This window comes from Geotrypetes seraphini, chromosome 5, assembly GCF_902459505.1.
Source record: "Geotrypetes seraphini chromosome 5, aGeoSer1.1, whole genome shotgun sequence".
Lineage (NCBI taxonomy): Eukaryota > Metazoa > Chordata > Amphibia > Gymnophiona > Dermophiidae > Geotrypetes > Geotrypetes seraphini.
In genome coordinates, this window is record NC_047088.1 from 3,677,445 (window position 1) to 3,693,958 (window position 16,514).

General features: G+C 46.0%; 1 protein-coding gene across 9 annotated transcripts in view; it reads left to right on the forward strand.

The window, feature by feature from the left end:
* Window positions 1–16,514, forward strand: part of NLGN3 (neuroligin 3) — a 149,858-nt gene that overhangs the window by 76,805 nt on the left and 56,539 nt on the right. For all 9 annotated transcript variants that reach the window (XM_033946116.1, XM_033946114.1, XM_033946117.1 and 6 more), the window contains one exon: window positions 4,034–4,183. In XM_033946116.1, coding sequence (XP_033802007.1) covers window positions 4,034–4,183 — 150 coding nt within the window. The remainder of the gene's footprint in view (window positions 1–4,033; window positions 4,184–16,514) is intronic.

Below are 16,514 nucleotides of genomic sequence, written 5' to 3' on the forward strand. Positions count from 1 at the left end.
TAATACTTTTGCCCCTACTCTTTGCACATGTGGCCAGAGACCCTCTTCCTCTTAGGTGTACCAAGCCAAACCTCTTCCCTTCTGTGTGCTGATACAATGGCGAGGGAAGCTGGAACCAAACATAAAGCCACTTCCACTGGGCTTGGTATATATTCCAACACACTTTCTTTCCAAAGGATGTCTCCTTCTACCACTGTCAATCGCAGATAGGATAGCGGTCCAGAACCTGTGAGTATTCTAGTCACGGAGCAGTTTTCAGCAAGGACCACCTGTGGGTTTCTGCACTGCTTTCAACCATGTTCTATAATGAGATTTAATTATTATGCTTGTTTTGATTTGTATTTATACAGTACCTCCTAGGTCACACGTTCTGCATGTATACCACATCTCTGCTTCAGCACAGACACATTTTCCTTCAGGTTCCTGAAATCACACTCCACTGGTTGCATCGCATCATTTGTATTGCATGTCTCATCACCCACCACCTCCATCTCATGGGTTCTGAGAGAAGCTGGGGGTCATGCTGATACAGGAGAATTGTTGAACAATCTGAGTAGGACATGGTCTCTGATCACAGGGGCTCTAAAGCCACACACATGAATCATATCTTACCTTGCATGAACAAGAAGGAATTGTCCCAGATGTATGCTCTGACAGACCTGTTTTCATCCAAAGTATTTGTTCTCTCTGCCTCTCAAGTTCATCTAAGAGCCCAAATTCCCTCAGAAACAATGCTGGGTCAAAGCAGGTCTCGGCCAGATAATTCCCCAAACCTTCCTTGCTCATAAGAGTTCATTGACTTGACAAACCTTTTCTTGAACCCAGCTCCGCTAATAATTTTGGCCACCGAAACAACCTCCATTCTCTTCAATGATTGTAAATTTGCTTTCTGGACGTGCATGCTGATCTTATTGAGCAGTTTCATCTTGTTCATAATTTTATCACTTTTCTTTTGTCCTTCCTTGAAGATCCCTATGATCTGGTGGCTCAGTAGGGAGGGAGGGAGGGGTGGTCCGGTGGGGGCACCAGAATCCATCTTTCTCTCCTTCTCCCCCCCCCCACCCTGCCGTGTGCATGCTTTCATGTCCCTCCCCCCACTGAATATTCAGGGACAGCCAATTTTCTGTTAAATTGTTTTAACTATTGGGCTGGTATTTTATACAATATGAGGTTCATAATGAAAACTTAAACACGTCTAAAACCCACCCAAGTCGGCACGTGGATGACCTAAAAGACAGGTTGTCCAAATGCCGATAATCAAACCAATTTTCTGGACATTCTAAAAGGGGCGTATCTGCAGGAGTGTTTAGGGTGGGATGTGGGCCGACCTAGACTTTGTCATCTTGCAGGGATAATTGAAGGTTTTACTAGACATCCTGGATGGAACTTAAACAGGTCTAAGTGCCAAAAAGGTATCCAAAGTGATCAGATAACCACTGCAGAGACAAAGTAAAAACCCACACACACTCCCCTAGTGTCCACTGATCCCCCTCACACACCCACAAAGATCAAAATAAAATTGTACATACCTGTCTCCAGAACATCAGCACCTGATATAGGAAAGCCTAGTAGAACTGCACACAAGTGTCTTAAATAGCCTGGGGTGTGCGGGCTACTGAACCATTGAGAGGAGGACTCAGGCTCATAAGCCACTCTATCCACTACATTTGTGGTGGAACATGTGTGCCCCACAAACCCTACTCTACTGCCATATAGGTGCCACCTGCAGCCATAAGGGCTATTGGGGTTGTAGACAGGGGAGTATAGTGGGTTTTGGGGGGCTCACCATAACCTATAAGGGAGTTCTGGTGAGATGTTTATCTGGCATCCTTTTTGTGAAGTTCACAGCAGTGCCCTGAAAGGTGCCCCACTGCCCAGTTGCCATGTCTGGATGGCCAGTCCATTACAAGATTGGCCCCTCCCATATCTAAATGGTCTTGTTCTGGGCGTTTGGGACTTGGACAAAATTTTGGCCAAAAATATGGTATAAAGATAGATGTACTGGTGATCTGGATGTCCAGATAGACGTATTTTTCGAGAATGAGCATTTTCATACTGCTAACTTTGAGCGTCTAGCACCATTATGACCAAATTCAATTTAGACATTTGTTTTGATTATGCCCCCTCCATGCCTGTAAATTGTAATGCATTCCCTACTCCTCTGATCACTTTCAAGTATGTAACTGTTGTAACTGCACCACTGGACTTTTGCCTCGGAGGTGATTTTGCCAGAGGCCTTTTACATACAAATACTGGCTTACAGTGAATGTGTGGAAAATCATTTGTAAAACTCCTAAATTTGTTGTGTTTGCGTTGTAAAAGGTTTGCCAGCGAGGTGAGGCAACTCTTTACTAGTCAGTCTTCAGTGCATTAAATAGGGTTTATTTACTGAGTGAAGGTTCATGATTGACCCCTGATGCAGGTGTATATACCAAAACATGGACTTTGTCGGGTTTTTCAATAAAAATCTGTTGTCGTATCTCACCTTGGAGGCCCTTAGTGCTTCCTTCCATTATTTGTCTTTTGTTGTGTTCCTGGGAACCCTTCTTTTTTGTTAAGAACATAAGAACAGCCATTTTGATCCAGGGCAAGTAGTGGCTTCCCCTGCTTCTCTCTCAATAGCAGACTATGGACTTTCCCTCCAGGAACTTGTCAAAATCTTTCTTAAACCCAGCTACACTAACTGCTGTAACCACATCTTCTGGCAATGAGTTTCAGAGCTCATTCTCATGTAATTTCATTGAGTGTCCCCTGGTTCTTAAAGGGTGACAAATCGATCCACTTGTGCCCATTCTACTCCACTCAGGATTTTGTAGACTTCAATCCTATCTCCCCTCAGCTGAAGAGCCCTAACCTTTTTAGTCTTTCCTCATACGAGAGGGGTTCCATCCCCTTTATCATCTTGGTCGCTCTTTTTCGTACCTTTTCTAGTGCCACTATATCTCTTTTGAGATAAGGAGACCAGAACTGAACACAATACTCAAGGTTGTGAATATTCACTTATGCCTTTTGTTGTGGTGATTGGAATATCCAACCCTGAATTAGGTCCTTAGGTGGCAGATTAATGAGAGGGGGCACTGAATAAAGCTATTGTAGAACACCCTCCCCCAAAGCTGAGACTGATTCTTAGTATGAATTTCTTTAACACTTTAAACCCTTGTTAAGCGGGTGGAACCATCAATTAAATGGAGTCTATGTGGGAAAAAGGATTCAGAACACTGAGAACTTAGTAAGGTAGCATAGGACACGTTGTCTAGAGTTGTGTCTGGTAGGAAGGAGCATTCAAGAGCTTCCAACGCTTTATTTCCCTTCTCAGGCAATGTTGGAGCTGCCTCTTTCATGAAGCACATATGTCTTTCATCTTGTTTCCTATGTTTCTTTGCCTTTTTTTTTTTAGCTTATGTCATCCTGGCACTGCTCTTTCAGAAAGACTGGGCACTCTTTGTAGAAGCCAAGCGTGCACGTTTTTCCCTGCATGGTATCGGGGAATGGTGTGTACCCTTTCAGAAGAGTACACACTATTGATGGCACCTGAAAAACTGAACATTTCATGGTTTTATGCTCGTTTTTGTTTGCCTGTGACATGAAACGACATCGGAAATGTTGTTGATAAACAAACAACATCTCTGTTGTGTCTTTGTGTTCTGCTACATGTAGTGTGTGATTAAAATGCACAGAATATTGAAGGCAAAACTGTTTTACATGGAGATTGAGGGCTCCTTCTCCAATCTGGGCTGGAGGACATTAGAAAATCTTGAATGAGGCAGTTCTCATCCGTTTATATAACGGATCGTTAGATCAAAACATTTCATGTCCTGTAAGACGGTCCAGCTGTTTGTCAGTCTAGGATTAAGGAAAGACTTCTGAAGAGGAGAAAGAATTCTTGTTTAGTTTCCCATGTGGTCAGCTAAGTTTCTGCTGCAGCTGCCTCTCCTGCTCAGTTTCAAAGACAGCACAGCTGGAAGCATCAGATCCATACGGAGCAGAGATGCGATGCATAGAGTCACTGTCACATTTCTTCTTTTTTTTCCAGACATCCGGGACAGCGGAGCAAAGCCGGTCATGGTCTACATTCATGGAGGCTCCTACATGGAGGGCACTGGGAATATGATTGATGGCAACGTGCTGGCCAGTTACGGGAACGTGATTGTCATTACGCTAAACTACCGTGTGGGCGTGCTAGGTAAGGTGGGAAAAGGGAATGGAAAATAGGAGGAGATTTTATGAGGTCAGTCCTCTCAAAAAATGGCTCTTGCCTTTCTCAAGTTGGAAAGAAGGGAATCACAATCCCTCTGCAATGGCAGCATTTAGATTCTATGATTTCTGGAAGGAGCCCTAAAGTTTAGCTGCAGTAATTGGACCTAGACTGGGGGAAATGGGGGGTTGGGGTGCTAAATCTCACTGGAAGAAACTGCATGAAAAAAAGTGTCATCTGACTCTCAGTTCAAACCACAACTAAGACTCCATGAGAAGGTGAAAGATTTCCATGAATGTTATGGAAGTGCTTTCTTCTCATCTGTGCACACATTCGAACAAGCAGGCATTCTTTCAGAAGAGTCTGCACTCTTGCTGACATAGCAAAAATATCAATTTTTTCTGTAGTTTCTGGAAAAATCCCAGAAGAAAAGCAAACAAAGGAACCAAATTGAGGCTGCCAAATAAGGGAAATGTCTTGAAACAGCAACATTCAGTGACGCATTTGATCCTTATAATACCAGCATTTACCAAGGTATCTGCAGCTTTACACAGAGAGACACAGTGTAATATAGAGTGAACTGCTGCATTATAATATATATTGAAAGAAACATGACGGCAGATAAAGGCCAAATGGCCCATCCAGTCTGCCCATCCACAACATCCACTATCTCCTCACCCTAAGAGATCCAATGTGCCTGTCCCATTCTATCTTGAATTCAGATACAGTCTCATTTCCACCACCTCCTCTGGGAGACTATTCCACGCATCTACCACCCTTTCAATAAAATAAGTATTTTCTTACATTACTCCTAAGCCTATCACCTCTTAACTTCATCCTATGCCCTCAATTTCCAGAGTTTTCCTTCATTTGGAAAAGACTCACCTCCTGTATATTAACGCCATGGAGCTATTTAAATGTCTCTATCATATCCCCTCTCTCCTTCACACATATTAAGGCTCTAAGTCTGTCCCCATACGATTTATGACAAAGACCACTAACCAATTTTGTAGCAGCTCTCTGGACCGACTCCATCTTCTTTTTATCTTTTTGAAGGTGGGGTCTCCAGAATTGCACATAATATTCCAAATAGAGCTTCACCAGAGGCTTTTTCAACGGCATTATCATCTCTTGTTTCCTACAGGCCATTCCTCTCCTTATGCACCCAAGCATCGTTCTGGCTTTGACTGTCATCTTTTCTACCTGTTTTGCCACCCCAAGTCTCACTCTTCTTCCACACACAGAAGTACTTCATCTCCTATACTATACTGTTCTCCTGGACTTTTGCAGCCAAGTAAATGACCCTCCATTTTTAAGCATGAAATCTTAGTTGTCAATTACCAGACCATTCTTCAAGCTTCACTAGATCCCGCCTCATGTTATGCACACCCTCTGGAGTGTCTACCCTATTACAGAGAGTGTGGCGTAGTGGTTAAAAGCTACAGCCTCAACACTCTGGGATGCTGGGTTCAAACCCACACTCCTCCTTGTGACCCTGATCAAGTTGCTTAATCCCCCCATTGCCTCAGGTACATTAGATAGATTGTGAGACAGGAAAACATGCTTGAGTACCTGAATCAATTCATGTAAACTGGTCTAGAAAGTTTAATAAATCATCCACAAAAACACAAACTTTGCCAGACAGTCCTTCTACAATATCACTCACAAAGATGTTAAATAGAGGCAGATTCCTGCGGCATTCCACTAACAACATCCTTTTCCTCCAAGCAAACTCCATTTACCACTACCCCAGTCCATCACGTTAGTGCCTATACTGAGGGCATTCAGTTTATTTATCAACCGCCGATGCAGAACCATGTCAAAGGCTTTGCTAAAATCCAAGTATATCATATCTAGCGTCCCTCCCATATCCAACTGTTTGGTCACCTAGACAAAGAAATCAGTCAGATTTGTTTGACAAGATCTACCTCTCATAAAACCATGCTGCCTCATTAGATTCTAAAAATCTCACTATCCTCCGCTTTAGAAGCGTTTCCATTACTTTACTTACTACCGAGGTCAGACTAACTGGCCTGTAATTCCCAACTTCCTCCTTACTATTGTCTTGTGCAGAGGAACCATATCTGCCTTTCTGTGAAATATAATATAATATAAAGTGAAGTATGTAATCTTTTGTCTAGTTCTTGTTCTTTGGTCCCGACTCGAGTTCACTCCTCAGAGGCAGTGGGATTGTAGAATAATAAGGCAAGACAGGTGTGGTTTGGAAAAAGATATATTATATAGAAACGTACAGTGCTTAGAACAGAAATGTGTTACATAGCTATTTCTGTGTGTATGTAAGGAAAGGTGTTGGTCTTTGTGTGAATGGCTGAGGAGGGGCGGGTATGTGTCTGAATGGATATGTCCCGCTATATATGGGTCGGAGGAAGGTGTCTGTGTAATAGAGAGAGTATGTTCTATTAATCTTGATGAGTCTGAATTCTCTCTTTTCCAGCATCTTCGGTATCGCATTTTTAGTTTGATGTTTCTTGATGTCTCCTGGTGTGACATCCTTTTGTGATTGCTTGATCCCTGGAGTAAAATATGTAAGCTTTGTCCCAAAAGGCAGGAGATATGCAGTGCAGGAGTAGCCCTAGCGGTTAGTGCAGTGACCTGAGAACTGGGTTTGATTCCCACTGCAGCTCTCTTCATCCTCCATTGCCCCAGGTATACTGCTTTGATTTTAACCACAGAAAGGTGGTCTATCAAGTCCCGTCCCATCCCATCCCTTTCCTTTAACCTTCAATGACCTCACCTGGGATCAGTTTCTTAATAACCCCCAGAGGCCTTTGAACACTCTGAAGCCTCAGTTAGGAGAGCAGGGCAGCAGGAGAGTCGGGAGGCGATCGCAGCCTAAAGAGAGTCGGAAGGCAGAGGAGAGAAAGCGGAGGGAGAAGGCAGGAAACAGTGAGGGGCAGTGGCGAGCAATAGCTCCGCCCACCCCTCCGACATCACCACAGAGCAGGACCAGAGCTCTTCCTTAAAAGGGGAGGGCCAACGGCGATCACTGCGAGGAGAGCAGGGCAGCAGGAGAGTCAGAAGGCGATCGCTGCCTAAGGAGAGTTGGGAGGCAGAGGAGAGAAAGCGGAGGGAGAAGGCAGGAAACAGTGAGGGGCATTGGCGAGAGATAGCTCCGCCCACCGCTCCGATGTCACCACAGAGCAGGACCAGAGCTCCTCCTTAAAAGGGGAGGGGCCAATGGCACCCAGCCGTTTGGCGCATGTCGAAGATGAGCATTAAAGGCGCTCGCCTTAGTGAGAGCGCCTTTGCAAAGGGCCTTGAGAAGGGACGAGCCACCACTGAAGGAGACCACAGCAGGTGCAGAGGACTCACAGCAGGTACAGAGGACACACAACCAGGCAGACACAGAGGATACAACAGGCGCAGAGGACTCACAGCAGGTACAGAGGACACACTACCAGGAAGACACAGAGGACACAGAAGATGCAGAGGACACCCACAGCAGACGCAGAGGACAGCAATGGAAGCAGCAGATGGAAGTAGGAAATTGAGCTACCCAGTATTTTGCACCGTCTGCCATATGTATGACTACCTCCCCTCTGGGAAGCGGTCTTACATTTGCGCTCGATGCAGAGAACTGGACAGTCTGAAGAAACAAGTCATACTCCTGGAGGGCAGAATACTGGAACTGCAGGCACTTCGAGCAGAGGAGGATGCAGAGAACATCATGCCAGAAAAAACCATCAAAGAAAAGGTCTGAGAGCTGGAGAAATTCATAGAGGAGGCATACAGGGAGACCGTGGAAAATCACCAGCAACAGTGGAACTGCTGGGACACATCTACAGAGAGTGAGGACCGCCAGCAGGACAACTCAACAGCGGGATCTAGAGGCAGCGGAGGGGACCCACAAGAAGACAAGTTCAGTACGAGCCAACGCCAAGATGAGGAGAGAAGGGAGTACACCAGGGACACGGACCTGCGGCTGGAGAATCAAGAGAAGAAAGAGAGGACAGCAATCATCGGGGGGGACTCCATCACCAGACAAGTCGACAGCCACATAGCAGGAGGAAGACTAAATCAACTGGTGACCTGCCTACCGGGAGCCAAGGTAGAAGACATAGTGAGCCGCATTGACAGGATCATCGACAGCATGGAACAAGAAGATACGGCGGTGGTGATCCATGTGGGGACAAACAACATGAGCAACAGGAACTACCACAGAGAAGTACTGAAGGACCAGTTCCGGGCACTAGGAAGGAAGCTGAAGACCAGAACGCAGAGGAGAGCATTCTCAGAGATCCTGCCGGTACCCAGGGCAGATGAGAAGAGACAGATGGAGCTGCAAGAAGTCAACGCATGGATGCGGCGCTGGTGTGAGGAAGAAGTATTCCACTTCGTGCGCAACTGGATGACATTCTGGGGAAGAGCAAGATATACAGGATGGATGGACTCCACCTCAGCAGAGACGGAACGAGGCTACTTGCAAGCAATATCAAGAGAGAAGCTTTTAAACTAGGAAGAAGGGGAAAGCTGACAGTCGACTGAGAGAGTCGATGATTCGGGAACCGGTATACCTGGAGGATACTGTGCAGGAAGAAGGAGGGGAAGACTCGCCAGATCACAGACAAGACAGACTGACAGGGACACAAGAGGGAAGGACATGCAAGAAGGGGACAGGCTGCAAACTCAAGTGTATGTACATGAATGCAAGGAGCCTTAGAATTAAGATGGGTGAATTAGAAGCTGTGGCACAAACGGATAACGTTGACATCATTGGCATCACAGAAACATGGTGGACTGATGAAAACGTCTGGGACACAGTGCTACCGGGATACAAACTATACCGCAGAGACAGAGTGACTCAAAAAGGAGGAGGTATTGCCATATATGTCAAAGAGGGAATTGAATCTACTGGAGAGAACATGCCACAACAGACAGATAGGTTAGATTCTCTATGGGTCAAAATTCCAGGAACAAATGAACCGGAAACGAAGATAGGCATCTACTACCGACCCCCAGGGCAGTTGGAAGAAATTGATGGGGAAATTACGGATGATATTAAACGCAACTGCAAAGGAGGCAACGCAGTTATCATGGGCGACTTCAACTCTCTAGGGATAGAATGGAACCTCGGCACCTCCAGCTGTGCCAGAGAGACCATGTTCCTGGAAACTGTAGGCGATTGCTTCCTGGAACAACTTGTCAAGGAAAACACGAGAGGAAATGCAATTCTGGACTTAATTCTAAATGGGCTGCGAGGAACGGCACAGGATGTAGAAGTAGAAGGGACACTGGGAAACAGCGATCACAACATGATCCGCTTCAACCTGGAAACAGGAACAAAACATCGGTCCAGAATGACGGCCACGGCGCTAAACTTCCGAAAAGAGAATTATGAAGGGATGAGATGCATGGTGGGGAAGAAGATTAAGAAAAAGATAAACACTGTAAAGACGCTAGAGCAAGCTTGGTCTCTTTTTAAGGATACAGTCACCGAAGCACAAAACCTATATATACCACATATCAACAAGGGATCAAAGAGGAAAAACAATAAAGAACCAGCGTGGCTCACTGTAGAGGTTAAGGAAGTGATAAGAGACAAAAAGAACCTCGTTTAAGGAATGGAAAAGATCAAAAACAGACGAAAACTGGAATAAGCACAAACAACATCAACGCAGGTGCTATAAGGCGGTAATAGGGGCCAAAAGAGACTACGAGGAAAAAATAGCCAAGGAGGTGAAAAACTTCAAGCCGTTTTTTCGATATATTAAAGGGAAACGTCCTGCAAAGGAAGCGGTGGGACCGTTGGATGACCAAGGAATAAAGGGAGCGATAAAGGAAGACAAGGCAATCGCCGACAGACTGAACACGTTTTTTTTCATCTGTATTTACCGAAGAGGATATACACAGCATACTGGAACCCATCAGGATGTATGCTGGAAGTGAAAACGGGAAACTGACAGGGTTGACGGTCAGTTTAGAAGAGGTATGCAGGCAGATTGATAGGCTCAAGAGCGATAAATCCCCGGGACCGGATGGCATCCATCCGAGGGTCATCAAGGAACTGAAAGGGACCATAGCTGAACTGCTTCAACTGATAGCCAACCTGTTGATCAAAACGGGAAAGATTCTGGAGGACTGGAAGGTGGCAAATGTTATGCCGATCTTCAAAAAGGGTTCGAGAGTAGAACCGGGAAACTACAAACCGGTGAGTGTGACCTCAGTACCGGGAAAGATGGTAGAGGCGCTGATAAAGGACTGCATCATCGATCACCTTGATGGACACGGTCTGATGACGACCAGCCAGCACGGTTTCAGCAAAGGCAGATCTTGTTTGACAAACTTGCTGCACTTCTTCGAGGGAGTGAACAGGCAAATAGACAAAGGTGACCCGGTCGACATTGTATATCTGAACTTTCAGAAGGCGTTTGACAAGATTCCGCATGAACGACTACTTCGGAAAATTGCGAGCCATGCAATCAAGGGTGAAATACTCATGTGGATAAAAAACTGGCTGGAGCACAGGAAAGACTAAAAACTGACAAATCCCCGGGTCCGGACGGGATACATCCAAGGGTTCTGAAGGAATTAAAGGAGGAGATAGTGGAACTACTGCAGCAAATTTGCGACTTATCTCTGAAAACAGGCGTGATCCCGGAGGATTGGAAGATAGCCAACGTTACGCCCATCTTTAAAAAGGGATCAAGAGGTGACCCGGGAAACTACAAGCCGGTGAGCCTGACTTCGATTCCGGGAAAAATGGCGGAAACACTGATAAAAGAAAACATTGATGAACATTTTGAAAAAAATGAGCTTCTGTTAACCAGCCAACATGGTTTCTGCAAGGGAAGATCGTGCCTAACGAACTTATTGCACTTCTTCAAAGGGATTAACAGACGGATGGACAAAGGAGACCCCATAGACATCATATATCTAGATTTCCAAAAAGCCTTTGACAAGGTGCCCCATGAACGTCTACTCCGGAAACTGAAGAACCATGGGGTGGAAGGAGACGTACATAGATGGATCAGAAACTGGTTGGAGGGTAGAAAACAAAGGGTAGGAGTGAAGGGTCACTACTCCGACTGGAGGAGGGTCACGAGTGGTGTCCCGCAGGGCTCGGTGCTCGGGCCGATGCTATTTAATATCTTTATAAATGATCTAGAAACAGGGACATAGAACATAAGAACATAAGAACTGCCATCTCCGGATCAGACCTTCGGTCCATCAAGTCCGGCGATCCGCACACGCGGAGGCCCTGCCAGGTGTACACCTGGCTTAATTTATAGTCCACCATATCCTTATATGCCTCTCTTAAGGAGATATGCATCTAGTTTGCTCTTGAAGCCTAGGACGATCGATTCCGCAATAATCTCCTCTGGGAGGGCATTCCAGGTGTCAACCACTCTCTGAGTGAAACAGAACTTCCTGACATTAATCCTGAACCTGTCCCCCCTTAGCGTCATTACATGTCCTCTAGTCCGTGTCAAATTGGACAATGTAAATAATCTTCTCTGCTCTATTTTGTCGATTCCTTTCAGTATTTTGAAGGTCTCGATCATATCCCCACGCAGTCTCCTTTTCTCAAGGGAGAACAATCCTAGTGTTATAAGTCTGTCCTCGTATTCCAGTTTCTCCATACCTTTCACCAGTTTTGTTGCTCGTCTCTGCACCCTCTCCTGCAGTTTTATATCCTTATTTAGGTAGGGAGACCAATGTTGGACGCAGTATTCCAAGTGTGGTCTGACCATTGCCCTATAAAGCGGCATTATAACTTTCTCCGATCTACTCGAGATTCCTTTCTTTATCATGCCCATCATTCTATTTGCCTTCTTTGCCGCTGCCGCGCATTGTGCCGACGGCTTCAGGCTCTTATCTATCAGTACACCCAGGTCCTTTTCTTGTTCACTCTTCCCCAGAGTTGCACCTGACATTGTATACTCGTATTCCTTATTCTTATTGCCTAAATGCATTACCTTGCATTTCTCCACATTGAACTTCATCTGCCATTTCTCCGCCCATGTTTCTAACCGACACAAGTCGCTTTGGAGTTTCTCTCTATCCTCCTGCGATCTGATTGCCCGGCATAGTTTTGTATCGTCTGCAAACTTGATGATCTCACTGGATGTTCCTTCCTCCAGGTCATTGATATAAATATTAAAAAGGATCGGCCCAAGTACCGAGCCCTGGGGTACACCACTAGTCACTTTCTCCCAGTCGGAGAACTTCCCATTTTTGCCCACTCTCTGCTTTCGGTTTTCCAGCCATTTGCCTATCCATCTTTGTATATCCCCCTCTATGCCATGGCTTTGTAGTTTCCTGAGAAGTCTTTCGTGTGGAACTTTGTCGAACGCTTTCTGGAAGTCCAAGTATATTATGTCCACCGGCTTCCCACTATCAATTTGCTTGTTCATGGTCTCAAAAAATTGGAGTAAATTCGTCAAACATGATTTCCCTTTCCTGAATCCATGTTGACTGGGTTTCATCAAGTCGTGTGCGTCCAAGTGCCGGACTATGCTATCCTTGATCAGTGCTTCAACCATCTTGCCGGGGACAGACGTAAGACTCACAGGTCTATAGTTGCCTGGTTCCCCTCTCGATCCTTTTTTGAAAATTGGGGTGACATTCGCTATCCTCCAGTCGTCCGGTATCTGTCCAGTTCTGATTGTCAGGTTTGCAAGTTTTTGCAATAACTCTCCGATTTCAACCTTCAATTCCTTTAAGACTCTCGGGTGAATTCCATCCGGTCCAGGGGATTTGTCACTTTTAAGTTTGTCGATCTGATAGTATATCTGGTCTAAGTCCACTTCAACTGTGGTGAGGCTGTCTTCTATTTCTCCTGCAAACACTTTCTCCGCTTCAGGTATTGTTGAGGTGTCCTCCTTCGTAAAGACGGACGCAAAGAAGGAATTTAGTTTGTCTGCGATTTGTTTATCTTCCTTGATGTACCCTTTTCTTCCCTGGTCGTCCAGGGGTCCCACTGCCTCTTTTGCAGGTTTTTTTCCCTTTCACGTATCTAAAGAAGGGCTTGAAGTTTTTGGCCTCCTGGGCTATTTTTTCCTCATATTCCTGTTTTGCATCCCTCACCGCCTTGTGACATTTCTTCTGATCATCTTTATGTTTGTTCCAGGCTTCGGTTGTCTTTATGCATTTCCATTTTTTGAAAGAGTCCTTCTTTTATTTTATGGCTTCCTTCACCTGTATGGTAAGCCATGCCGGTTCTCTTTTGCTCTTTGTTCTCCGATCTTTGGAAATCCTCGGAATGTAGAGATCTTGTGCTTCTGTGATAGTATTTTTCAGTAGGGACCATGCCTGATCTACCGTTTCAAGTTTGTCCACCATCTTCTCGATTTGTTTTTCTACCATGGCTCTCATGCGATCGTATTTACCCTTTTTAAAGTTCAAGGTGGTGGTTAAGGTTTTGGCATGTTTCCCTTTCCCGATGTCAAGTTTAAAGTTGATTACATTGTGATCACTCGTTCCCAGTGGAACCATGACTTCCACTTCTGTTATCGGTCCCGTGAGGCCATTTAGGACCAAGTCCAGGGTGGCGTTGCCTCTTGTCGGCTCTTTTACCATTTGTTCCAGGAAGCAATGCCCTAGCACCTCCAGGAACTTGGCCTCCTTGCCGCAGTTGGAGGTTGCTAGTTTCCAGTCTATCCCTGGGAAATTGAAGTCTCCCAATATAATTATATTGCCTGTCTTGCATTCTTGTTTGATTTCCTCCATCATTTCTGAGTCAGTTTCCTCCGCCTGTCCTGGGGGACGATAGTAAAGGCCAATTTTCGTATCTGCGCCATATTGACCAGGAATTTTGATCCAGAGTGACTCAAGCTTCTCTTTCATTTCTGTTGTAACCATTTCAACAGAATCTATTTCCTCCTTAACATATAGAGCAATACCTCCACCTTTCTGCCCTACTCGATCTCTTCTATACAGTTTGTATCCCTGTAGTACTGTGTCCCATTTGTTTTCTTCATTCCACCATGTTTCTGTTATGCCAATGATATCCAATATGTCATGTCTTGCTATTGTCTCTAGTTCCCCCATTTTGTTACCTAGACTTCTAGCATTCGTATACATACATCTAAGTTCCCTTCGTGTTACCTTTTTGGACCTTCTACTCTTGGCTGTCCCTGTAGTTTCAATTACGGTATCCTTTACTGCTCCTGTGTTATCACCCTTGTTTGCTGTGTGGTCGTCCCCTCCTGTGTCTGAGTTGTCCCTTCCTGCTTTTTCTCCCTTATTGGCTGTGAGGTCGTCTTCTCTTGTGTAGGAGTAGTTGTCCTTGGCTTCTTCGTCGGGGCATCCTGCTATCCGTGCCATCAACCGGTGGTCGACTGTCGGCTTTCCCCTATCTTTCAGTTTAAAGCCTTCTCGATTGCCTTCTTCATGTTGCCTGCCAAAACTCTTGCTCCTTCCTTGTTGAGGTGTAGTCCGTCCCTTCTGTAGTACTTGCTTTTTCCCCAGAACGCCGTCCAATTGCGCACGAAGTCGAAGCCTTCTTCTTCGCACCATCGTCTCATCCAGGCGTTGATTACTTGCAATTCCCCTTGTCTCTTTCCATCCGCTCTTGGTACTGGGAGGATCTCAGAGAAGGCCACCTTCACCTTCCTGATCTTCAGTTGTCTTCCGAGTGAGCGGAGCTGGCCCTTCAGCTTTTCCCTGTCATACTTCCGCCCACTCACATCATTTGTTCCCACGTGGATAAGCACAGCGGTGTCCTCTCCCCCTGCGCCATCTATGATCCTGGAGATCCTGTTGGTCACATCCTTCACTCTTGCTCCAGGCAGACAGGTGACGACTCTGTCCTCTCTTCCTCCTGCGGTGTGGCTGTCCACATGTCGTATAATGGAGTCGCCTACGATGATCCCCATCTTCTTTATTCGGGAGTTCCTTGGGGGGCGTAGGTCCACGTCCTTGGAGTAGGGCCAGTCTTCTTCCTCCAATGATACTCTTGAAATTGTTTCCTGTTCTTTGGGTGGGGCGATGTCTTCCTGTGCTCTCACTATTCCTCCTGGTGTGCGGTTGTCTCCTACCTCGTCTTCGGTTTCTTCTGTGTTTGCATGGGTGTCTTCTCTCCTCACATCGGTTTCCTGAGTACAGTTTTCCAGCCCTGGGATCTCTACGTGGTGCTGATGAGTTTCCTCTATGAACATTTCTAGTTCCTTGACCTCGTCGTTTGGGCTGTACTCCACTAGAATCTTCTCCTGTGCTCGGATTCTGTCTTCGAGTTCCATCACTGTTCCTTCCAATAGTCTTACCTGACATTTCAAGCTATCCATCTCCATGCATCGATTGCAAATGTATGCCTGGATCCCCGAAGGGAGGTAGTCATACATATTGCAGCCAATACAGAAGACCGGAAAGCTCACCTTCTGACTTCCTTGGGCTTCCATTTCTTGCTTCCCTTGTGTGTGCTTGTGTCCCTTGCTTGCTGCTTCCTTATGTTGCTTGCCTTGCTGTCTCTTTTGTGTGTGCTGTCTCCGCTCTACCTCACCTTGATTGTATGTGTGGGTTTGTTCCCTTGGCGTCTGTCTCTTCCTTACCTTCTGTGTTTGTCGCTTCCTTACCGTTCAGTCCTCCTCGGTGTACTTGATAGTAGATACTCGTCCCTTGCAAGGCCCTTCGCAAAGGCGCTCTCGCTAAGGCGAGCGCCTTTACCGCTCGCCTTCGCCGCGCGCCGAACGGCTGGGCGCCGTTGGCTCCACCCCTTTTAAGGGGGAGTATGGGCTCTGACCTCGCCGACGCGGTGGGGGTGGGCGGAGCTAACTCTCGCCGCTACCCCTAGCTCTGTCTCCTTCCTGCTCTTGCCTTCTGCCTCCTGCCTCGCTTCTGCAAGTCTCCCCTCCTCCTTCTGCCTGCTCCACTGGTTTCAGCTGCTGCTGCTGGTGCTCTCTGATCAGCAAGTGTGGGACGAAGTGTGAGATAATAAAATTTGCGGACGACACCAAACTATTTAATGGAGCTCGGACTAAAGAGGACTGCAAAGAATTGCAGAGAGACTTGAATAAACTAGAAGAATGGGCGACGAGATGGCAGATGAAGTTCAACATTGAGAAATGTAAGGTATTACATGTGGGGAGCAGAAACTCGAGATACGAATATACAATTGGAGGGATGTTATTGAATAAGAGTACCCAGGAAAGGGACTTGGGGGTAATGGTGGACATGACAATGAAGCCGATGACACAGTGTGCAGCGGCCGCTAAGAGAGCAAATAGAATGCTTGGTATAATCAAAAAGGGTATTACAGCCAGAACGAAAGAAGTTATCCTGCCGTTGTATCGGGCAATGGTGCGCCCGCATTTGGAGTACTGTGTCCAATATTGGTCACCGTACCTAAAGAAGGATATGG